The sequence below is a fragment of the Leucopleurus acutus genome (genome assembly GCF_964270905.1).
Source record: "Leucopleurus acutus genome assembly, chromosome: X".
Classification (NCBI taxonomy): Eukaryota; Metazoa; Chordata; class Mammalia; order Artiodactyla; family Delphinidae; genus Leucopleurus; species Leucopleurus acutus.
In genome coordinates this window covers 132,018,883-132,044,005 of record NC_139148.1, presented here as the reverse complement: position 1 = coordinate 132,044,005, position 25,123 = coordinate 132,018,883, and the positions used below count along the sequence as shown (strand labels likewise).

General features: G+C 36.4%; 1 protein-coding gene across 1 annotated transcript in view; it reads right to left on the bottom strand.

Moving 5' to 3' along the window:
* The window catches only part of VAMP7 (vesicle associated membrane protein 7), a 67,122-nt gene that overhangs the window by 22,701 nt on the left and 19,298 nt on the right, over nt 1–25,123 (bottom strand). Inside the window, exons 3-5 of the mRNA XM_082864277.1 lie at nt 24,052–24,109; nt 21,925–22,062; nt 12,322–12,412 (exon numbers count right to left, since the gene is read on the bottom strand). Coding sequence (XP_082720403.1) covers nt 12,322–12,412; nt 21,925–22,062; nt 24,052–24,109 — 287 coding nt within the window. The remainder of the gene's footprint in view (nt 1–12,321; nt 12,413–21,924; nt 22,063–24,051; nt 24,110–25,123) is intronic.

Genomic DNA, 25,123 nt, shown 5'->3' with positions numbered 1-25,123 from the left:
AGCACAGGCACCAGTCCCTTCCACCAGGAAGCATACACAAGCCCCTGGACCAACTTCACTCACTAGGTGGCAGACAACAGAAGCAAGAGGAATTACGACCCTGCAGCCTGTGGAAAGGAGACCATAAACACAGCAGGTTAGACAAAATAAGAAGACAAAGAAATATGTTGCAGATGAAGAAGCAAGGTAAAAACCCACAAGACCAAATAAATGAAGAGGAGATTGGAAATCTACCTGAAAAATAATTCAGAGTAATGACAGTAAAGATGATCCAAGATCTCGAAAACAGAATGGAGGCAAGGATAGAGAAGATACAAGAAATGTTTAACAAGCACCTAGAAGAACTAAAGAACAAACAATCAGTGATGAACAACACAATAACTGAAATGAAAAATATACCAGAAGGAATTAACAGCAGAATAACTGAGGCAAAAGAACGGAGAAGTGAGCTGGAAGATAGAATGGTGGAAATAACTGCCGTGGAGAAGAATAAAGAAAAAAGAATGAAAAGAAATGAAGACACCCTAAGAGACCTCTGGAACAACATTAAACACACCAACATTTGAATTATAGGGGTCCAAGAAAAAGAGAAAGGGAAAGGTACTGAGAAAATATGTGAAGAGATTGTAGGTGAAAACTTCCCTAACGTGGGAAAGGAAATAGTCAATCAAGTCTAGGAAGTGCAGAGAGTCCAATACAGGATAAACCCAAGGAGAAAAAACAGAGACACATATTAATCAAACTAACAAAAATTAAATACAAAGAAAAACTATCAAATGCAGCAAGGGAAAATCAACAAATAACCAAAAAGGGAATCCCCATAAGGTTATCAGCTTATTTTTCAGCAGAAACTCTGCAGGCCAGAAGGGAGTGGCAGGACATATCTCAAGTGATGAAAGGGAAAAACCTACAACCAAGATTACTCTATTCAATGAGGATCACATTCAGATTCGATGGAGAAATCAAAAGCTTTACAGACAAGCAAAAGCTAAGAGAATTCAGCAGCACCAAACCAGCTTTTCAGCAAATGCTAAAGAAACTTCTCTAGGCAAGAAACACAAGAGAAGGAAAAGACCCACAAGAACAAACCCAAAACAATTAAGAAGATGGTAATAGGAACATACATTATCTATAATTACCTTAAGTGCAAATGGATTAAATGCTCCAACCAAAAGACACAGACTAGATGAATGCATTCAAAAACAAGACTCCTATATATGCTGTCTACAAGAGACTGACTTCAGACATAGAAACACATACACACAGAGAGTGAGGGGATGGAAAAAGATATTCCATACAAATGGGAATCAAAAGAAAGCTGGAGTAGCAGTACTCATATCAGAAAAGATAGACTTTAAAATAAAGACTATTATAAGAGATAATGAAGGACACTACATAATGATCAAGGGATCAATCCAGGAAAATATAACAATTGTAAATATTTATACACCCAACACAGGTGCATCTCAATACATAAGGCAAATGTTAACAGCCATAAAAGGGGAAACTGACAGTAACACAATAATAGTGGAGGACTTTAACACCCCACTTACACCAATGGAAAGATCATCCAGACAGAAAATAAATAAGGAAACACAAGCTTTAAATGATACAACAGACCACATAGACTAAATTGATATTTATAGGACATTCTACCCCAAAGTGGCAGAATACACTTTCTTCTCAAGTGCTCACGGAACAGTTTCTCCAGGATAGATCACATCTTGGGTCACAATCAAGCCTCAGTAAATTTAAGAAAATTGAAATCATATCAAGCATCTTTTCTGACCACAATGCTATGAGATTGGAAATCAATTACAGGGGAAAAAAACTGTAAAAAGTACAAACACATGGAGGCTAAACAATATGTTACTAAATAACCAAGAGATCACTGAAGAAATCAAAGAGGAAATCAAAAAATACCTAGAGACAAATGACAATGAAAACACAGTGACCCAAAACTTATGGGATGCAGCAAAAGCAGTTCTAAGAAGGAAGTTTACAGCAATACAACCCTACCTCAAGAAACAAGAAAAATCTCAAATAAACAAGCTAACCTTACACCTAAAGCAACTAGAGAAAAAACAAACAAAACCCAAAGTTAGTAGAAGGAAAGAAATCATAAAGATCAGAGCAGAAATAAATGACATAGAAATGAAAAAAACAATAGCAAAGATCAATGAAACTAAAAGCTGGTTCTTTGAGTAGATAAACAAAATTGATAAACCTTTAGCCAGACTCATCAAGTAAAAAAGGGAGAGGATCCAAATCAATAAAATTAGAAATGAAAACTGAGAAGACACAATTGACACCACAGAAATACAGACGATCATAAGAGACTACTACAAGCAACTCTATGCCAATAAAATGGATAACCTGGAAGAAATGGACAAATTCTTAGAAAAGTACAACCATCCAAGACTGAACCAGCAAAAAATAGAAAATATGACCAGACAAATCACAAATAATGAAATTGAAGCTGTGATTAAAAATCGTTCAACAAAAAGAAGTCCAGGACCAGATGGCTTGACAGGTGAATTCTATCAAACATTTAGAGAAGAGCTAAAACCTATACTTCTCAAACTCTTCCAAAAAACTGCAGAGGCTGGAACACTCCCAAATTCACTCTGCGAGGCCACCATCACCCTGACACCAAAACCAGACAAAGATACAAAAAAGAAACTTACAGGCCAATATCACTGACGAACACAGACTCAAAAATCCTGAACAAAACACTAGCAAACAGAATCCAACAACACATTAAAAGGATCATACGCCATGACCAACAGGGATTTATACCAGGGATGCAAGGATTCTTCAACATACGAAAATCAATGTGATACACCATATTAACTAATTGAAGAATAAAAACCATATGACCATCTCAATAGATGCAGAAAAAGCTTTTGACAAAATTTAACACCCATTTACGATAAAAACTGTCCAGAAAGTGGGCATAGGGAGAACCTACCTCAATATAACAAAGGCCATATACGACAAACCCACAGCAAACATCATTCTCGATGGTGAAAAACTGAAAGCATTTCCTCTAAGATCAGGAACAAGACTAGGATGTCCACTCTCGCCACTATTATTCAGCATAGTTTTGGAAGTCCTAGCCATGTCAATCAGAGAAGAAAAAGAAATACAAGGAATCCAAATCGGAAAAGAAGAAGTAAAACTGTCACTGTTTGCAGATGACATGATACTGTACATAGAAAATCCCAAAGATGCCACCAGAAAACCACTAGAGCTAATCTATGAATTTGGTAAAGTAGCAGGATACAAAATTTATACGCAGAAATCTCTTGCATTCCTATACACTAACAACAAAAGATCAGAAGGAGAAATCAAGGAAACAATCCCATTTACCATTACAACAAAAAGAATAAAATACCTAGGATAAACCTACCAAAGGAGGCAAAAGACCTGTATGCAGAAAACTATAAGATACTGATGAAAGAAATCAAAGACGACAAAAACAGATGGAGAGATATACTGTGTTCTTAGATTGGAAGAATCAATATTTTGAAAATGACTATACTATGCAAAGCAATCTACAGATTCAATGCAATCCCTATCAAATTACCAATGGCATCTTTCACAGAACTAGAACAAAAAAGTTCACCATTTGTATGGAAACACAAAATACCCCAAATAACCAAAGCAATCTTGAGAAAGAAAAACGGAGCTGGAGGAATCAGGCTCCCGGACTTCAGACTATACTACAAAGCTACCGTAATCAAGACAGTATGGCAATGGCACAAAAATAGAAATATAGATCAATGGAACAGGATAGAAAGCCCAGAGATAAACTGACATACCTATGGTCACCTAATCTATGGCAAAGAGGCAAAAATATACAATGGAGAAAAGACAGCCTCTTCAATAAGTGGTGCTGGGAAAACTGGATAGCTACATGTAAAAGAATGAAATTAGAACACTCCCTAACACCATACACAAAAATAAGTTCAAAATGGATTTAAGATCTAAATGTAAGGCCAGACACTAGAAAATTCTTAGAGGAAAACACAGGCAGAACACTCTTTGACATGAATCACAGCAAGATCCTTTTTGATCCACCTCCTAGAGTAATGAGAATAAAAACAAAAACAAACAAATGGGACCTAATGAAACTTCAAAGCTTTTGCACAGCAAAGGAAACCATAAACAAGACAAAAAGCCAGCCCTCAGAATGGGAGAAATATTTGCAAACAAAGCAACTGACAAAGGATTAATCTCCAAAATATACAAGCTGCTCATGCAGCTCAATATCAAAAAAACAAACAACCCAATCAAAAAATGGGTGGATGACCTAAATAGATATTTCTCCAAAGAAGACATACAGATGGCCAAGAGGCACATGAAAGGATAATCAACATCACTAATCATTAGAGAAATGCAAATCAAAACTACAATGAGGTATCACTTCACACCGGTTAGAATGGCCATCGTCAAAAAATCTACAAACAATAAATGCTGGAGGGGGTGTGGAGAAAAGGGAACCATTATGCACTGTTGGTGGGAATGTAAATTGATACAACCACTATGGAAAACAGTATGGAGGTTCCTTAGAAAACTAAAAATAGAACTACCATATGACCCAGCAATCCCACTACTGGGCATATACCCTGAGAAAACCATAATTCAAAAAGAGACATGCACCCCAGTGTTCATTGCAGCACTATTTACAACAGCCAGCACATGAAAACAACCTAAATGTCTACTGACAGATAAAGAAGATGTGGTACATATATACAATGGAATATTACTCAGCCATTAAAAGGAATGAAACTGGGTCATTTGCAGAGACGTGGATGGACCTAGAGAATGTCATACAGAGTGAGTAAGTCAGAAAGAGAAAAACAAATATCATATATTAACACACATATGTGGAATCTACAAAAATGGTATAGATGATCTTATTTGTAAAGCAGAAACAGACACAGACATTGAGAACAAATGTATGGATACCAAGGGGGAAAGTGGGGCGGGGGTGAGGAAATTGAAACTGATACATATACATTAGTGATACTATGTATAAAATAGACAACAAATGAGAACATACTGTATAGCACAGGGAACTCTACTTAATGCACTCTGGTGACCTAAATGGGAAGGAAATCCAAAAAGAGGCAATATATGTGTATGTATAACTGATTCATTTTGCTGTACAGTAGAAACTAATACAACATTGTAAAGCAACTATACTCCAATAAAAACTAATTAAAAAATAATTACAGCTACTATAATTTGTTAATGAATGCACAATATAAAAAGAGGTAAAGTGTGATGTCAAAAAGATAAAATAGGGATAGTAAATGGGTGGAGAGTTGTATGCAAAGTTAAGTTGCTATCAGCTTAAAACGGACTATTTTATCTATAAGAGCCTTTATGTAAGCCCAATGGAAACCACAAAACAAAAATCTATATTAGATTCACAAAAGACAAAGAAAGGGGAAATAGAGGACACAACCACAGAAAATCACCAATTTCAAAAGGTAAGCAGAAGTAGAGGGAAATAGGAACAATGAAACTATAAAACAGGCAGAAAGCAATGAATGAAATGTAATTAGTAAGTCCTTTCATAACAATAATTACTCAAACTGTAAATGGACTGAATTTACCAATCAAAAGGCACAGAGCGGTTGGACAGATTAAAAAACAAGACTCGGGCTTCCCTGGTGGCGCAGTGGTTGAGGGTCTGCCTGCCGATGCAGGGGACATGGGTTCGTGCCCTGGTCCAGGAAGATCCCACATGCCGCAGAGCGGCTGCGCCCGTGAGCCATGGCCACTGAGCCTGCGCGTCCGGAGCCTGTGCTCCGCAACGGGAGAGGCCACAACAGTGAGAGGCCCACGTACCGCAAAAAAAAAAAAAAAAAAACCAAACAAACCAAACAGAAAAAAAAACAAGACTCAACTACATGCTGCCTACAAAGAGACTCACTCCAGATTTAAGTCCACACACAGGCTCAAAGTGAAGGGACAGAAAAAGATATTCCATGCAAGTAGAAACCAAAAGAAAGTGGGTATAACTATACTTATATCACACAAAATAAGACTGTACACCAAAAATGGTAACAAGAGACACATTAGGTCATTATAAAATAATAAAGTGGTCAATTCATTAAGAAGATATAACAATCAATGATATGCTCACATGATATCAGAGCACCTAATTATCTTAGGCAAATACTAAAAGATATGAAGGGAGAAACAGACAATACAATAATATTAGGGGACTTCAATACCCCACTTTCAGCAATGGATAGATCATTCAGACAGAAAATCAAAAAAGAAACATTGGACTCAAAACACACATTAGACCAAGTGAACCTAACAGACATGTACAAAACAATTCATCCAACAGAAGCAGAATACACAGTCTTCTCAAGTGCACACAGAACATTCTCCAGGATAGATCATCTGATAGGACAAAACAAGTCTTAACTAACTCAAGAAGATTGAAATCATACTATCTGTTTTGTCCACAATGGTATGAAACTAGATATCAACAATAAAAGGAAAGCTAGAAAATCTACAAATATGTGGAAATTAAATAACACACTCCTGAACAACCAATGGGTCAAAGAATAAATCAAAATGGAAATAAAAAAATCTTGAAACAAGTGAAAATGGAAAGACAACATACTAAAACCTATAGGATGCTGCAAAAGCAGTCTCAAAGGGAAATTTATAGTGATAAATGCATATATTAAGAAAACAGAAAGACCTCAAATAAACAACCTAACTTTACACTTCAAGGAACTAGAAAAAGAACAAAGTAAGCCCAAAGTTAGCAGAAGAAAGGAAATAACAAATATCATGGTGGAAATAACTGAAATAGAGACCAGAAAAACAATAGAAAGTATCAGCAAAACTAAGAGCTGGTTTTCTGAAAAGATAAACAAAATTGACAAAGCTTTGGCTAGACTAAGAAAAAAAGAGGACCCAAATAAATAAAATCAGAAATGAAAGAGAAGATATCACAACTGATAGCTCGTATGATAGCTCAGAAATACAAAGGACCATAAGAGACTACTATGAAAAGTTATATGCCAACAAACTGGATAACCTAGAAGAAATGAATATATTCCTAGAAACATACAACCTACCAAGACTAAATCAGAAAGTAATAGAAACTCTGAAGATTCTAATAATGAACAAAGAGATTGAATCAGTAATCAAAAGCCTCCCAACAGAGAAAAGCCCAGTACCAAATGGCTTCACTGGTGAATTCTACCAAACGTTTAAAGGAAAGTTAATGCCAATTCATCTCAAACTCTTTGAAAAAAACTGAAGAGGAGGAAACACTTCCAAACGCATTTTACAAGGCCAGCATTACCCTGATACCAAAGCCAGATAAGGACACTATGAGAAAACAAAACTAGACCAATATTCCTGATGAATATAGGCGCAAAAATTCTCAAAAAATATTAGCAAATTGAATTCAACAACACATCAAAACAATCATACACCAACTAGGTGGGATTTATCCTTGGGATGCAAGGATAGTTTGATATACACAAATCAATACATGTGACATACCACGTTAATAGAATGAAAGATAAATATTTATGATCATCTCAATAAATGGGGAAAAGACATTTGACAAAATTCAGCATAATTTCATGACAAAAACTCTCAACAAACTGAATATTGAAGGTGTTTACTTCAACATAATAAAGGCCATTATGTCACACCCATAGCTTAACATCATACTCAATGATGAAAGATTGAAAGCTTTTCCTCTAAGATCAGGAACAAGACAAGGGTGCCCACTCTCATCACTATTATTCATAAAATACTAGAAATCCTAGCTAGAGCAATCAGGCAAGACAAAGAAATAAAAGGCATCCAATTGGAAAGGAAGAAGTAAAATTGCCATTATTTAAGATGATATGATATTATACATAGAAAATCTTAAAAGATTCAACCAAAAAAACTGTTAAACTAATCAATGAATTCAATCAAGTTGCAGGATATAAAATCAACATACAGAAATCAGTTGTTTCTATATAATAACAAAATATCAACAAAAGTAATAAAACTATCCCAATCAGAATACCATAAAAAATAATAAAATATTTAGGAATAAACTTAACCAAGGAAGTGAAGATCTGTGTGATAAAAGCTACAAGAATTTGATGAAAGAAATTACAAACAAATGGAAATACATCCCATGTTCATGGATCAGAAAAATTAATATTGTTAAAATATTCATAGTACCCAAAGTCATCTACAGATTCAATGCAATCTCTATCAAAATTCCAATGGCATTTTTGACGGAAATAGAAAAACCAATCCTAAAATGTATATGAAACCACAAAAGATCCCAAATAGCCATAGTAATCCTGAGAAAGAAGAACAAGGCCAGAGGCATTACACTTCCTGATTTCAAACTATACTATAAAGCTATAGTAATTAAAACAGTATTGCTGGCAAAAATAGATACATGGACCATTGGAACAAAACAGAGAGACCAGAAATAAACCCCCACATATAGAGTCAACTAAGATTTGACAAGGGAGTCAAGAACACTCAATGGGGAAAGGATGGTCTCTTCAGCAAATGGTGTTGGGAAAACCACATGGATAGCCACATGCAGAAAATTGAAATTGGATCCCTATATACATCACTCAAAAAATTAACTTGAAATGGATTAAAGACTTAAATGTAAGACCTGAAACCAATAGAACACCTAGAAGAAAATATAGGGAAGAAAGTTCTTGACATTGGTCTTTGCAATGATATTTAGCATACCAAAAGCACAAGCAATAAAAGCAAAATCAACAAGTTGGACTACATCAAACTACAGAGATTCTGGACATGAAAAGAAACAATCAACAAAATGAAAAGGCAACTTATAGAAAGGGAGAAAATATTCACCATATATTGGATAAGGGGTTATCATCCAAAATATATAAAGAATTAATACAACTCAGTAACAAAAAAACAAACAATTGGATTAAAAAATGGGCAGAGGAACTGAATAGAATTTTTCCAAAGAAGATATACAAATGGCCAACAGGTACATTAAAAGATGCTCAACATCGCAAGTCATCAGGAACATGCAAATAAAAACCACAATGAAATATCAACCTCATACCAGTTAGAATGGCTATCATCAAGAAGAAAGAGATGAGTGTTGGTGAGCATATGGAGAAAAGGGAACCCTTATGCACTGCTGGTGGGAATGTAAATTGGTTCAATCACTATGAAAAACAGTATGGAGTCTCCTTAAAAAAATTAAAAATACAACTACCATATATATCTAGCAATTCCATTTCTGAGTTTCTATCTGAAGGAAATGAAAGCAGGATATTGAAAGGATATCTGTACTCCCATGTTTATTGCAGCATTATTTCACAACAGCCAAGATATGGAAACAAGCTAAGTGTCTGTCAATGGATGCATGGATAAAGAAGAGGTAGTGTACATATATAATGGAATATTATTGAGCCATGAGAAAAATGAAAATCCTGCCATTTGAAACAACAGGGATGGATCTTGAGGGCACCATGCTTAGTGAGATAAGCTAGTCAAAGAAAGACAAATATTGTATGATATTACTCATATGTGGAATCTAAAAATGTGAACCTTATAGAACCAGAGTAGAATGGTGGTTACCAGGGGCTGGGGGGTACAGGAATTGGGGAGATGTTGTAAAAGGGTACAGACTTGCAACTAGAAGATTAGTAAGTTCTGAACATCTAGTGTACAGCACACTAATTGTAGTCAACAATACTGTATTATATACTTCAAAATTGCTAAGGCCACATTTTATATAACTCCATTTATATGAAATGTCCAGAACAAGCAAATCTATACAGACAGAAAGGAGATTAATTGTTGCTTAGGTCTGCAGGTTGAGGGGAAAAGAGGAATGACTGTAAATGGGTAAAGAATTTCTTTGGGGGGTAATGAAAATATTCTAAAATTGATTGTGGCGATAGTCACACAACTCTGTGGACATAGTAAAAACCATTGGATTGTATACTTTAAATGGGTAAATTGTATGGTATGTGAATTATATGTCAATAAAGCTGTTAAAAAATCAAAGGGAGATGATTAGAAAGGTTTTTGCTACATTTTTAATTTGCTATTTCTGTAATTCTAAACATAAATGTCATTTAAGAGGAGTTGATTAAAAAGGTTCATTTTCTGGAAACATTATGCATCTGCAATAAATACTATTGTAGCAGTTGGCTGCTTCCACTTTTAGGCCAAATAAATATATTTGGTGACCAAAAAAAAGAGAAAAATATTAGTAGTTTTTCAATAGGTATATTGAAAGATATATTTAAGAGTTCTCTAGTCTGCATCTAGACCTATATTTAAAACTAAAATCAATGAAAGGAAATCACTTCAAATAACCCAGAGACATACATATTAAGAAATATAGGGCTTCCCTGGTGGTGCAGTGCTTGAGAGTCCACCTGCCGATGCAGGGGACATGGGTTCGTGCCCCGGTCCAGGAAGATCCCACTTGCCATGGAGCAGCTAGGCCCGTGAGCCATGGCCACTGAGCCTGCGCATCCAGAGCCTGTGCTCCACAACGGGAGAGGCCACAACAGTGAGAGGCCCGCGTACCACAAAAAAAAAAAAAAAAAAAGAAAAGAAAAGAAAAAAAAGAAATATAAAAATGTTTCTGCCTTTTGATTATTAATCCCATTCCTGGGAACTAATCTCAACAAAATAAGAAGAATATAATAGGCACAGAAACATTTATAACAGTACTGTTACTATAACACAAACTCTAAATCAGTGCTACCTAAGAGTGTTTGCTACTGCTCAACTAAATTTCCAAGTATACTGTTCAGTCAAATTGACATTTTCATAGCAAGATGTTCTCAATGAAGGAAGCACAGCATTGACTTCTATTCTGGAGCAAGCTCCTTGCTGGTTGTAAAACAGCACTCTGAGTAATAATGCTCTAAAGACCCAAAGTGTCCAACATAAGGACATAATTGGTAACCTGTGATATAACTCAAAGAAATACTGCATGAGCATAAAGTAGACTAACAGCTAACAATCATTCAGCTCTTACTATGTGCCAGGGACTGTACACAGTGTTTTACATACATTACCTCTTTTATCCTGGTAATCTCAGGTTCTATTACCTCCTTTTTGCAGATTAAGGAGTAAAGGTCAGAGAGGTTAGAGGACTGATCAAGGTTTAATAGCAGGTAGGAAGTGAAATCAGGACTCAAACTCAGGCATGTATGACTCCAAATCTTGATTACTCTATTATACTGCCTCCACAAAACTGAATATAAACTATGATTAACTATGTATACATGTAAGTAAAAATTTAAAGGAAAGAAAATGTAAATAAAACTTTAGGATGGTGAGACAAAGTAAATTTTTTAAAATGTCTTTTCATAACTTTTAAGAGTTCTAATAATAAATGTAAAATTCAAAGAGTAAATTCAAAATTATAACTAAATGGACATTTATGAAATGACATCTCAGTTAAATATCTTGTAAAGCATTTATATACTAATTTTTGTTCAATTTTATATTAAGAATTTATTCTCTGCAAGACATTCCTCTTAGAAGATATATTTAAGAGTGGTTCTATAACTTGAGTGTGCACTGGAATCCTCTGGAGGGCTTGTGAAAACACAGATTTCCCACTCCAAGAGTTTCTGATTCAGTAGGCTTGGGGTGGGGCCTGAAAATTTGCATTTGTAACAGGTTCCCAGGGGATGCTGATGCTGCTGGCCCAGGGGCTATATTGTGAGAACTGGTGCTATTAAAAAATTAACATCATCCTAAATCTAAATACCACTGTTATAATCAATTAAAAAATAAACAGTGCATTTCTCTGGATTACTTTAATGTGGTAAATAGGTTCTTGACAAAACACAGGCCAATGGAATTCATGCCATAGTTCATTCTCTTGAAGAATACAACAGTTTTTTGGTCCAATTCTTTCTCAGTCAAGAGCTACAAACTTTCTAAGGAGGGCAAATAGTTATACTTTAAGTGTCTATACTGATGATATCAACTATCTGGGTATTTCCAGCCAAAACTGACTAAATTATTCTAAGTTGCTGAACTGTTTAAGGGTCTTGGAAATTAGTCTTGCTAAGCAAGCTAACAAATTTAGAATGAATAGTCATAAGTGCTAAAAAGAAACCATCATACAGCAGGCAGTATCATAGGTAAGTAATATCCATATCTCAGCTGACAATTAGCTTCCAATATTAAGAATAAGGAAGTGCTATTTCAGCCTCTCTAGAATGATTTGACCCCAATCAAGTAATCTATTATCATTTTTGCCCTCATGCATGCGGAGTATGCCATGAAACATACCTATGTTTCTGACCATGATTCCTTTAAGTTCATCCACTTGGGCTTGAGTCTCCATCACTTTATCTAGGCCCTTATTCTCGGAGTGATGCTTCTATAAAAGAATATGATTTAACTCATGATACCCAGACATTATTTACAATACAAAAACAAAAAGAAGAGGAATGACATTGAAGAATGCTATAAAACTGTCTTTATCTTTGGCACAAAAGATAGATGTCACTCCATTCAAAAATTGTTACCAAAAATATAGGCAAGCATAAAATTTGCTACCATATGAAATATAATTGTTATAGTATAAAAAGATCACCTTATTTTAAATGAAATAAAGCTAAACGTGTTACATCAAATATACATCTGAGACTCCTGGGGCAGAAGTAGGGTGTTATATAATCTGTGCTCAGACAAGGAAGAAAGGAGAAAAGACTGTAGTGGGGGCAGGGGGAACAGGACAGGGAAAGGGTACTCTAAATTTTCCCCCATTTCTTGGGTATGATGAGGTAGGGACTGGCCCAGCTTCTGAGCATCTGTTCTTGTTATCTGTTGGGATCAGAGTATGCATCCTATTTTCATTGGCTTCTTATAGGATCTAGAAATGTAAGACACTGAAGATAGTATATATATTTTGAAATTATTATCTATAGCAAACAATTGTGGACTGCTTAATACACAATATGCCAGTCACTTCACTGTGCTAAGTGCTTCAAATAAGGGATATTATTTAATCCATGCAAAAACTCTATGACGAAGATGCCATTTTTATTATCTCCATTTATAGTCAAGGATCCTGGCACAGATTTGTTTAGAGGTTCACACACACATCTGGAGCTAAAGACAAACCAGCTAAATTGGAAGTTTTGCTGCCAGCTAACCCTATTTACCTTTTTCCCCCCTTGTGATGAGAACTCTTAGGATTTACTCTCTTAACAATTTTCATACATAACATAAAGCATTATTAATTATATTTATCATGTTGTCCACTATATCCCCAGTATTTATTTATCTTATAACTGGAAGTTTGTACTTTTTGACTGCCTTCATCCAATTCCCCTCCTCACAACTCTGCTTCTCTGATCTATCTTTCTATGAGTTTGTTTTTAAAGTATGATTGACCTATAACACTATGTTATTTCCTGTTACACAACATAGTGATTTGATATTTCTACACATTTCAAAATGATCACAACAATAAGTTTAGCTATGATATGTCAAAATTCAAAGATATTACATAGTTATGACTATATTCCCAACACAGCACATTTCATACCTGTGACTCATTTATACTGCAACTGGAAGTCTGTAACTCTTAATCTCCTTCACCTATTCTTTCCTACCCCCAACATTCTCCCCTCATGCAACCTATTTGTTCTCTGTATCTATAACTCTGTTAATGTTTGGTTAAGTTTGTTCATTTGTTTTGTTTTTTTAGATTCCACATATAAGTGAAATCATAGTGTTTGTCTTTCTCTGACTTATTTCACTTAGCATTATAGCCTCTAGATCCATCCATGTTGTTGCAAATGACAAGATTTCATTCTTTTATATGGCTGAGTAATATTCCTGTGTGTGTGTGTCTGTGTGTCTGTGTGTGTGTGTATGCCACATCTTCTTTATCTCTTGATGGGCATTTAGGTTGCTTCTATATCTTGGCTGTTGTAAATAATGCTGCGATGAACATAGGGGTGTATGTACCTTTTCTAATTACTGTTTTTGTTTTCTTTGGATAAATACCCAGGAGTGGAACTGCTGGATAATACAATAGTTCTATTTTTAACTTTTGGAGTAATCTCCATATTGTTTTCCATAGTGGCTGCACCAATTTACAATCCCATCAACAGTGCAGGAGGGTTCCCTTTTCTCCACATCCTCACCAACACTTGTTATTTGTTGCCTTTTTTGAAAATAGCCATTCTGACACGTGTGAGGTAATATCTCATTGTGGTTTTGATTTGCATTTCCCTGACAATTAGTGATGCTGAGCATCTTTTCATGTTGGCCATGAAAAGATGTTGGCCATCTGTATGTCTTCTTTGGAAAGACAGCTATCCAGCTCCTCTGCCCACTTTATAGTTGGTTTGTTTTTTATATGTTGAAGTTCTATCAGTTCTTTGCACATTGTAGATATTAAGCCCTTATCGGATATACTGTTTGCAAACATCTTCTCCCATTCGGTAGGCAGCCTTTTCATTTTGTTGGTAGTTTCCTTCACTGTGCAAAAGCTTTTCAATTTGGTAAAGTCCCATTTGTTTATTTTTGGTTTTGTTTCCTTTGCCTGAGACATATCCAAAAAAATATTATTAGTACCAATGTCAAAGAGCATACTGCCTATGTTTTCTTCTAGAAGTTTCATGGTTTCAGGTTTTATATTTAAGTCTTTAATCCATTTTGAATTTATTTTTGTGCATGGTGTAAGAAAGTAGTCCAGTTTGATTCTTTTGCTGTAGCTGTCCAGATTTCCCACACCATTTGGTGAAGAGGGAAAAAGACAGCTTTTTCCCCACTATATTCTTACCTCCTTTATCGTAGATTAATTGACCATATAAGCATGGGTTCATTTCTGGTCTCTCTGTTCTGTTCCATGGATCTATGTGTTTTTGTGACTGTACCATGCTGTTTTGACTATTGTAGCTTTGTAGTATAGTTTGAAATCTGGGCGTGTAATACCTCAAGCTTTGTTCTTCTTTCTCAAGATTGCTTTGGCTATTCTGCAACTTTTGCATCACCATACAAACTTTAGAATTATTTGTTATAGTTCTGTAAAAAATGTCATTGGTATTTTGATAGGTATTGCATTGAATCTGTAGATTGCCTTGGGTAGTATGGTCATTTTTAACAATATAAATTCTTCAAATCCATGAGCACAGTATATCTTTTCATCCGTGTCTTCTTCAATATCTTTCATCAGGGTCTTATAGTTTTCAGAGTACAGGTCTTTTACCTCCCTAGTTAGATGTATTCCTAAGCATTTTATTCTTTTTGATGTGATGGTAAGGGGGATTGTTTTTAAATTTCTCTTTCTGATAGTTTGTTGTTAGTGTATAGAAATGCAACAGATTTCTATATATTAATTTTGTATCCTGCAATTTTACTGAATTTACCATTTCTAACAGTTTTTCTGGCAGTATCTTTAGGATTTGCTATATATAGTATCACATCATCTACAAAGAGTGACAGTTTTACTTTCGAATTTGGATTCCTTTTCTTTCTTTTTCATGTCTGATTACTGTGGTTAGGACTTCCAATACTATGTTGAATAAAAGTGGCAAGAGTGGGCACCCTTGTCTTGTTGCTGATCTTAGAGGGTTTTAGCTTTTCACCACTGAGTATGATGTTAACTGTGGGCTTGTCATATACAGCCTTTATTATTTGGGGGTATGTTCCCCCTTTGTTCAGAGGTTTTATCATAAATGGATGTTGAATTCTGTCAAGCTTTTTCTGCATCTATTTAGATGATCATATGGTTTTTATTCTTCAATTTGTTACTGTGGTATATCACATTGATTTCCAGATACTGAACCATCCTTGCATCTCTGGAATAAATCCCACCTGATCATGCTGTATGATCCTTTTCATGTATTGTTGAATTCAGTTTGTTAATATTTTGTTGAGGATTTCTGAATCTATGTTCATTAGTGATACTGGCCTGTAATTTTATTTGTGATATCTGTGTCTGGTTTTGGTGTCAGGGTGATGCTGACCTGTAGAATGAGTTTGGAAGTGTTCCTTGCTCTGCAATTTTTTGGAATAGTTTATGAAGGACAGGTGTTAACTCTTCTTTAAATGTTTGGTAGAATTCACCTGTGAAGCCATCTGGTCATAGACTTTTGTTTGTTGGAAGTTTTAAAATTACTGACTCAATTTCATTATTGGTAGTTGTTCTGTTCATGTTTTCTATTTCTTCCTGGTTCAGTCTTGTGAGATTGTACATTTCTAGGAATTTGTCCATTTCTCCTAGGTTGTCCACTTTATTGGCATATAATTGTTCATAGCAGTCTATTATGATCCTTTGTATGTCAGTGGTATCTGTTGTAACTTCTCCTTTTTCATTTCTGATTTTATTGATTTGAGACCTCTCTTTTTTTTCTTGATGAGTCTGGCTAAAGGTTTATCAGTTTTGTTTATCTTATCAAAGATAACTAAGATAGCTCTTAGTTTCATTGATCCTTTCTATTGTTTTCTTAGTCTCAGTTTCATTTATTTCTGCTCTGATCTTTATGATTTCTTTCCTTCTACTAACTTTGGGTTTTGCTTGTTCTTCTTCTGGCTCCTTTAGGTGTAATGTTAGGTTGAGATTCTTCTTGTTTCCTGAGGTAAGCTTGCATTGCTATAAATGTCCCTCTTAGAACTGCTTTTGCTGGATCCTACAGATATTGAATCATTGTGTTTTCATTTTCATTTGTCTCCAGGTACTTTTTTAATTTCCTCTTTGATTTCTTCAGTGATCCATTGGTTGTTTAGTAGCATACTGTTTAGCCTCCATGTGTTTGTGTCTTTTGCAGTTCTTTTTCTTATAGTTGATTTCTAGCCTCATAGCATTGTGGTCAGAAAAAATGCTTGATATGATTTCAGTTTTCTTAAATTTGCTGAGGCTTGTTTTGTGGCCTAGCATGTGATCTATCTTGGAGACTGTGCCATGTGCACTTGAAAAGAATGTGTATTCTGCTGATTTTGGATGGAATGTTGTATATATGTCAATTAAGCCCATTTAGGTCTAATGTGTTGTTTAAGGCCAGTGTTTCCTCATTGATTTTCTATCTGGATGATCTGTCCATTGAGGTAAGTGTGGTGTTAAAGTCTCCTACTGGGCTTCCCAGGTGGCACAGTGGTTAAGAATCTGCCTGCCAATGCAGGGGACATGGGTTCGAGCCCTGGTCCGGGAAGATCCCACATGCTGGGGAGCAACTAAGCCCGTGTGCTACAACTGAGCCTGTGCTCTAGAGCCCGAGAGCCACAACTACTAAAGCCCTCAAGCCTAGAGCCCGTACTCCACAACAAGAGAAGCCACTGCAATGAGAAGCCCGCGCAACCCAACGAAGACTCAATGCAGCCAAAAGTAAAAAAATAAATTAATTTTTTTTAAAGTCTCCTACTATTATTGTGTTGCTGTCAATTTCTCACTTTATGTCTATTAATATTTGCTTTGTGTATTTAGGTGCTCCTATGTTGGGTGCATATATATTTACAATTGTTATATCTTCTTGGATTGATTCCTTTATCATTAAGTAGTCCTTCTCTGTCTCTTGTTACAGACTTTGTTTTAAAGTCTATTTTCTCTGATATAAATATTGCTATCCCAGCTTCCCTTTCATTTCCATTTGCATGGTATACCTTTTTTATCCCTTCACTTTCTGTTTTCGTCTTCAGATATGAACTGAGTCTCCTGTAGGCAGTATATATATGGGTCTTGTTTTTGTATCCATTCAGCCACTCTATGTCTTTTGATTGGAGCATTTAATCCATTTACATTTAATTATTGACAGGTATGTACTTATTGTCATTTTGTTAACTGCTTTTCAGTTGTTTTTATACTTCTTTTTTTGTTCTTCTTTTGCTCTCTTCCCTTGTGATTTGATGAGTATCTTAGTGTTATGTTCGGATTCCTTTCCCTTTTTTTGTGTGTGTATCTAGTATAGATTTTTGGTTTGTGGTTACCATAACGTTTATATGTAGCAATCTATATATACATACGTGATTATTGTAAGTTGCTCATCTCTTAAGTTCAAATGCATTTTAACAACCCTGCATTTTTATGCCCCCTCCCACCACATTGACATATTTTACATCTTTTTTGTTTTGTGTATCCTTTATTGTGGTTATAGGTGATTTTACTCCTTTTTCTTGTAATCTTCCTCCTAGCTTTATATGTGGTTGGTTTACTACCTTTACTGTATATTTGCCTTTACCAATGAGATTTTTCCTTTCATAATTTTCATATTTCTTCTTGTGGCCTTTTCTTTTTTGCTTGGAGAAGCCTCTTTAACATTTCTTGTAAAGCTGGTTTGACGGTGCTGAACTCTTAGCTTTTGCTTTTCTGTAAAACTTTTGATTTCTCCACCAAAACTGAATGAAAGCCTTGCTGAGCATTCTTGGTTGTAGGTTTTTCCCTTTTATCACTTTAAATATATCGTGCCACTTCATTCTGGCCTGCAGGGTTTCTGCAGCAAAGTCAGTTGACAGCCTTATGGGAATTCCCTTGTATGTGACACTTTGCTTTTCCCTAGCTGCTTTTAATATTCTTTCTTTAATTTTTGCCATTTTAATTACAATGTCTTGGTGTGGTCCTCTTTGGATTGATCCTGTTTGGGACTCTCTGTGCTTCCTGGACCTAGATATCTGTTTCTTTCCCCAGGTTAAGGAAGTTTTCAGCTATTATGTTTTCAAATATGTTCTCTGCCCCTTTTTCTCTCTCTTCTCCTTCTGGGACCCCTATTATGCAAATGTTAGTACATTTGATGTTGTTTTAGAGGTTTCTTAAACAGTCCTCATTTCTTTTTATTCTTTTTTCTGTTCCACCTCAGTGATTTCAACTACTCTGTCTTCCTGCTCACTGATCCATTCCTCTGTATCATCTAATCCACTGTTGATTCCTTCTAGTGTATTTACTTCAGTTATTGTATTCATCTTTGTTCGGTCATTGTTTACACTTTCCCTTCGTTAAAAAATTCTAACTTCTCACTCTGTTAATCCAATCATCTCCTGGGTTCTTTGATCATCTTTACAATCACTACCTTGAACTCTTTATTCGGTAGATTGCTTATCTCCACTTCACTTAGCTCTTCTTCTGGGATTTTACCTTGTTTCTTCGTTTGGAACACATTCCTCTGTGCCTTCATTTTTCCTAATTTCCTTTTTTTATTTCTATGTATTTTGTAAGTTGATTACATTTTCCGACCTTGAAGAAGTTGGCCTTTTCTAGGAGACGTCCTGCGAGTCCCAGCAGTGCACTTCCCTCTGGTCACCAGAGCCATATGCTATAAGGATACCTCCTACATGGGCTGTGTGGGTCCTTCTGTTGTGGCTGGCTGACTACTGTGGATAATCTGGTAGGCATGGCTGGTCCCCAGTCTGGCTGGTTGCCAGATCCTGCCTTGTGTGGAGGCTGTCAGCCGCTGGTGGGCAGGGCCAGGTCACAAGGCAGCTGGCTGTAGAGGTCCAGGGGATCCTGGGGTCTCTGGTTGCAGGGCCCTGGGGATCCCAGAGCTGGTGTTGGCCTGCTGATGGGCAGAGCTAGTTTCTGAGATGGCTGGCTGTGGAGTGTGGGGTGTCCCGAAGTTGGTGTTGGTCTGCTGGTAGGCAGGGCCAGTGCCCAGCGGGTCCTAGGGCTAGTGCAGGCACACTGCTATTCAGGGTCAGGTCCTGGGCCCTTTGTTGGGCAGAGCCAGGTCCTGGAGTAGCTGTAGGCTCAAGGGTTCTTAAGGCAACCAGTCTGCTGGTGGGTGAAGGTGTGTCCCTGCCTGGCTAGTTGCTTGGCTTGAGGTGTCCCAGTACTGATGCAGATAGGCTGATGGGCAGGGCCAGGTCCTGGCATTAATACGCTAGAGGGAAGATTCTAAAATGGTGCTTGCGAGCTCCATTAGTAAAGGATGGTAGAACAAGCTCCCAAAAAAGGCTGCCACCAGTGTCTATGTCCCCAGAGTGAGCTCCAGGTGCCTCCTGCCTCTCCAGGAGACTCTCCAAGATCAGCAGGTGGGTCTGATCCAGGCTCCTTTCAAATTACTGCTTCTGCTCTGGTTTCCAGAGCATGTGAGATTTTATACATGCTCTTTAAGAGTGGAGTCTATTTCCCACAGCCCTCTGGCACTCCTGAAATTAAGTCCCGCTGGCCTTTGAAGCCAAATGTTCTGGGGGCTCATCTTCCCAATGGAGGACCCCAGGGCTGGGGAGCCTCATGTGGGGCTTGGACACCTCGCTCCTTGGGGAGAACCTCTGCAATTGTAATTATCCATTTGTGGGTCACCCACCCAGAGGTATGGATCTTGATTATACTGTGTCTCTGCCCCTCTGTCTTACTGTGGTTCCTTCTTTATATCTTCAGTTGTATAAGATCTTTTCTACTAGTCTTCTGTTCTTTCTCATCAATAGTTGCTCTGTAAATAGTTGTAATAGTTGTAATTTTGGAGTGCCCATGGAAGGAGGTGAGCTCAGGGTCTTCCTATTCCACCATCTTGGCCACCAACCTGACCCTATTTACTTTCAAATGCGCACTGGTATATATTTTGCTGGTGATGTTTTACATAGCTTCACATATATGAATGTTTCCTAGTGGAAGTATGAAACAAACCAACTGATTGAATAATAAAGATTTATAACTATTTAAAGGAACTTCATCCCTACAGGATGCATATTTAGAAGTGTAATCCTCAAAAAGGGTATTAAAAAGGAGAAGTGAAAAGGAACGTGTTCAATTACAGTAAGTCTCTTTTTCTCATTCACAACACCATCACAGATAAAACTTATGTCTTTGTACTCAAATAGTTTCATGGATAAAAGGTAACTAAGCATTTTTTTAAGGTCTCCACATCCTTAGTCATCAGGGAAATGCAAATTAAGACCACAATGAGCTATCATTACACACCCACAAGGACGAATTACATTAAAAAGACAGACCATAACAAGTGTTGGCAAGTATGCAGAAACACTGCAAGTGCTAGTGGGAATATAAGTGGTACAACCACTTTGGAAAAACGTTTGACAATTCATTATAAAATTAAACATCATTCACCATATGACCCAGCAATTCCATTCCTAGGTATTTACCAAGGAGAAATAAAAACACGTCTGCACAAAGATTTGTACATGGATGTTCATAACAGCTTTGTTTGTGATAGCTGAAAACTGGAAGTAACTCAAATATCCAGCAACAGGTGAATGGAGAAACAAATTGTGGTGTATGCATACAATACTACTCAGCAAAAAAGGAAACTACTGATTTATACAACATGGATGAATATCAAAAAGCTTACACTGACAAAACAAGGAAGACACAAAAGAGTATATAATGTATGATTCCATTTATAGGAAATTCTAGAAAAGATAAAACTAATTTATGGTGACAGAAAATAGAGCAGTGGTGGCCTCAGGCAGAGTGATGGGGAGGGAACTGACTGCAAAGGGATATGAGGAATCCTTTACGGTCATGGAGATGTTTTGTATCTTGAAAAGGGTGGTATTTCACGGGTGTATACATATGTACAACTTTACTGAGCGGATAATTAAGTATTCATACAGATGAACAGACTTTCAAATGACTGACTGAGCTGTTCAAAAATTAAATTTGCCTCGTGGGAGGGTAGAGGTTAATGTATAGGTTAAGAGGCCATTTGGCATGTTGAGTGGATTTACACATTAAATGGGTAGTTGATCTTTAATCTCTTTCCCAACCCTGAGATACTCTGAGCACCATTTATAGAGAATATCACCAATTATTCACTTTCCATCCTAAAATGGCCCCTGTATATATTTTTTTAATCAGGGAAGTTTTACTATCTTGGCATATAATAACACAATCAGAAAAATACACTGCAGGTCAGAGTCCCCTATATTCATGGTGCTTTAAGGTAATAAAGAAGATATGAATCAAATACTATATCCTGAGAAAGATCTTACCAGCTGTGCAGCCAAGACACTTGAGAACTCACTATTCATGGCATATGGGAGCGCTGTTTGTGCTCTTGAACCATATGTAGTCTGGAACCTCTTTTTTATCTCATTCAGAAAATTAAAGGCTCTGGAACGCTCAAAATCCTGAAAGGAGATCAACACAGAGTTTACATTACAGTAAACAAAGACGATATGGATGATTAACAACAACCAGAAGAACAGCTAACATTTACTAACAACGATTCTATGAGGAGGAACTGACCTCATTTTACTGATAAAGAAACAAAAGCTCTGAAAAGGCAACTAACTTGCCAAAGGTGAAACAACTAGTAAATGAAAGAGCTGAGAGTCTAATCCAAATATGTTTGATTACTGCCAACTAAGATAACAGTACCTAGGTTAGCTTCTTGAGAGCAGGAATTGGGTTTTACTCCATCTATATCTTTCACAGGATCTATTAGAAAGCCCAGCACAAGAAGATGCTTAAGAAATCCATAATAGTACAGTCTTTCACATACAAAGATAACACTATTGACATAAAGTTTGAATTGATTTTTTTCAATAGTGGTGGTACATTTGAAAAGATCAAGGGATGTACGCTTATCTAGTCCCAGTCAAAATGTGTGTGTGTGTGTGTGTGTGTGTGTGTAACATATATACAAAAATATAATTATAGCTCAAGAAATATAAGACTCAACTCTGAGCGTCCCAAATTTAGTGATATTTCTCACCTACTCCAAGCACTTTCACATCAGTCATTTCAGATATAGCTGTATTTTTAAAATAATTTTAGAAAATACTGTGAAATCAGGGAATATAAATCATTGTGATGATCACTGTGGTTGACACTCCTCTCCATTTCACCTAAGATGATTAGTCTAAGCCAAGAGTTCTTAAAGTGGGGTCAATGGTCCAAATTCAAGGAGCTGATGTACTTGGATAGAAAAAAAAATCTCATCATTATTTTCACCAATCTTTAACTCAAATTTCAATTGTGAATGTGGTAACAAACCGGAGAAGTATTTAACAGTACCTGTGACTTTGTCACCAAGAGAAGTCTTTTTTTCATATACCATCAGTTATAAACATCTCTCAAAATATTATTTATACTCATCACCACATCAAAATAATTTTTATTTATTAGACCCATGAGTAGAACTTGTTATTTAATGAATTCATAAAGAAGCATATACATTACTATATCAATATTTAAAATATTTTGAATACTGTATTTCAATAGAATTGGTTTTGTTTACAATCACACATTTAAAAAAATTCTGGGAGGGGCCCATGAGTGCCAAAGGGGTCTGTGACACAATAAACGTAAGAACCCTGACCTATGGCAATCATGCCAATTCCATGCCTCTTGTCAGTGATCAATTTAGAAATAAATACTTAACCTAGTCCTAGCCAATAAGTCATGAAAAGAAGTCTACTTTGAAAGCATGGGGAGGGGAGGGTGTGCATCTGGGAAGTTTCCTCATTCATACAGTAAGAGACTTGAGAAGACATAGTCCGTCTTTTTTGGACACAAATAAATAAGCATGTGGCTCCATGCAACCATAAGGGGAATGTGTCCAGGAAGAAGCTAACACTAGGATTGCAGAGAGGAGAAAGGACCTTGATGACCACCGTTAAGTTATTGAGCATTTTCCATCTAGAAGCTACAAATACTCAAAAACAACCTACCAATGTGAACTACAGGTTTACAAAGCTGATCATAATGTATTGTGATTTTGTTTTCCCAAAGTCCACATACATTAAAAGAAATTCACTATTGATTGGAGGAGTGAAATAATCTATTTACTATTTCAGATAAATAAATTTTGAGGGGGTCTGATACCAAAGAATCATAATTATGAACACCAATTCTCACTACACAATAAAATAAATGTAGAAATTACAAGAGGTTAAGCTAAAACTCTACAAAACCAAGCTGATTTGCATATACCCAGATATCAACTTTTATTTTGTTTTGCTGCTCTATATAATAAATACAAAGTATAGAAAAAAATTTCCAGCTACAGACATTATATTCACATCACCTTTACCCACCACAGATACAGATAATTAAGAACCAGCTCTATTAACATTACACATACTTAAATAGCAACATGTCTTCAAGTTACTTACATCATCAGTGATACAAAGATATACAATCCTGTCTTGGCAGATGTAATGAAACAAATAACTGTAGAATAAAAGATATAAAACTTACTGTGGTTATGAGTAATATCTCTTTCACTTCTATCTATGTATAAGAAATTTTAGTACTGCCAACGTGACCATATTATTTATAGATACTGTCTATTCTCCCTCTCCCCTATATACATGTTCCTCTGAAGTCAAACTGATAGAAATAAATAAGAAATTAAAACAAGCTACATAGTGCAATGTTATGCACATTACCCATTAAAATAATAACTGCAAAAGCATAATTGGACTTTTTTTTTTTTGGCTGTGCCACGTGCCTTGCAGGATCTTAGTTCCCCAACCAGGGATTGAAACTGGGCCCTGGCAGTGAAAGCGCCAAGTGCTAACCACTGGACCGCCAGGGAATTCCCAGATACTTAAGGTTTGAACAAGAGATGACATCTGAGGGACACGTAATTAAGAATAACCCCCAAATGGGCCATACAGTCTTCTTTGACTTCTCCTAAGATTTCATAGCAAACACTTTTTCTACTGAATACTCAACAGTAACATTTATTTGTCATCTACTTTGAACTAGTTACTGGGCTAGGTGCTGAGGATACAAATAAGCAAAACCATCAGTCCCTGCCTTTACAGAGATGAAAGTGCAGGCAATTGTGGAACAACATAGTAAGCAGGATGATAAGGAGTTAAGGGTAGTACATGGTGCTGTGAGGACGTAGAGGTGACACCTAACAGAGTTTGTCAAAGGGTAACAGGAAAACATCCTGGAGCAAGTGATGTTTGAGCTGAGACCTGAAGACTAAGTAAGAGACGGCAAAAAGAACAAGCAAGAGTGTTCCAGAGTGAGAGACCAACAAGCTTAAGGGCTTTGAGATAAAAGAGCAAATACTGGGTTTAAAAGTAAAATTAGTTAATATGACTAGAGCAGTTGTCCCCAACCTTTTCGGCACCAGGGACCAGTTTCGTGGAAGACAATTTTTCCACAGGCGGGGAAGGGGTGATGGTTCAGGCGGTCATGCGAGCGATTGGGAGGATGGTTCAGGTGGTA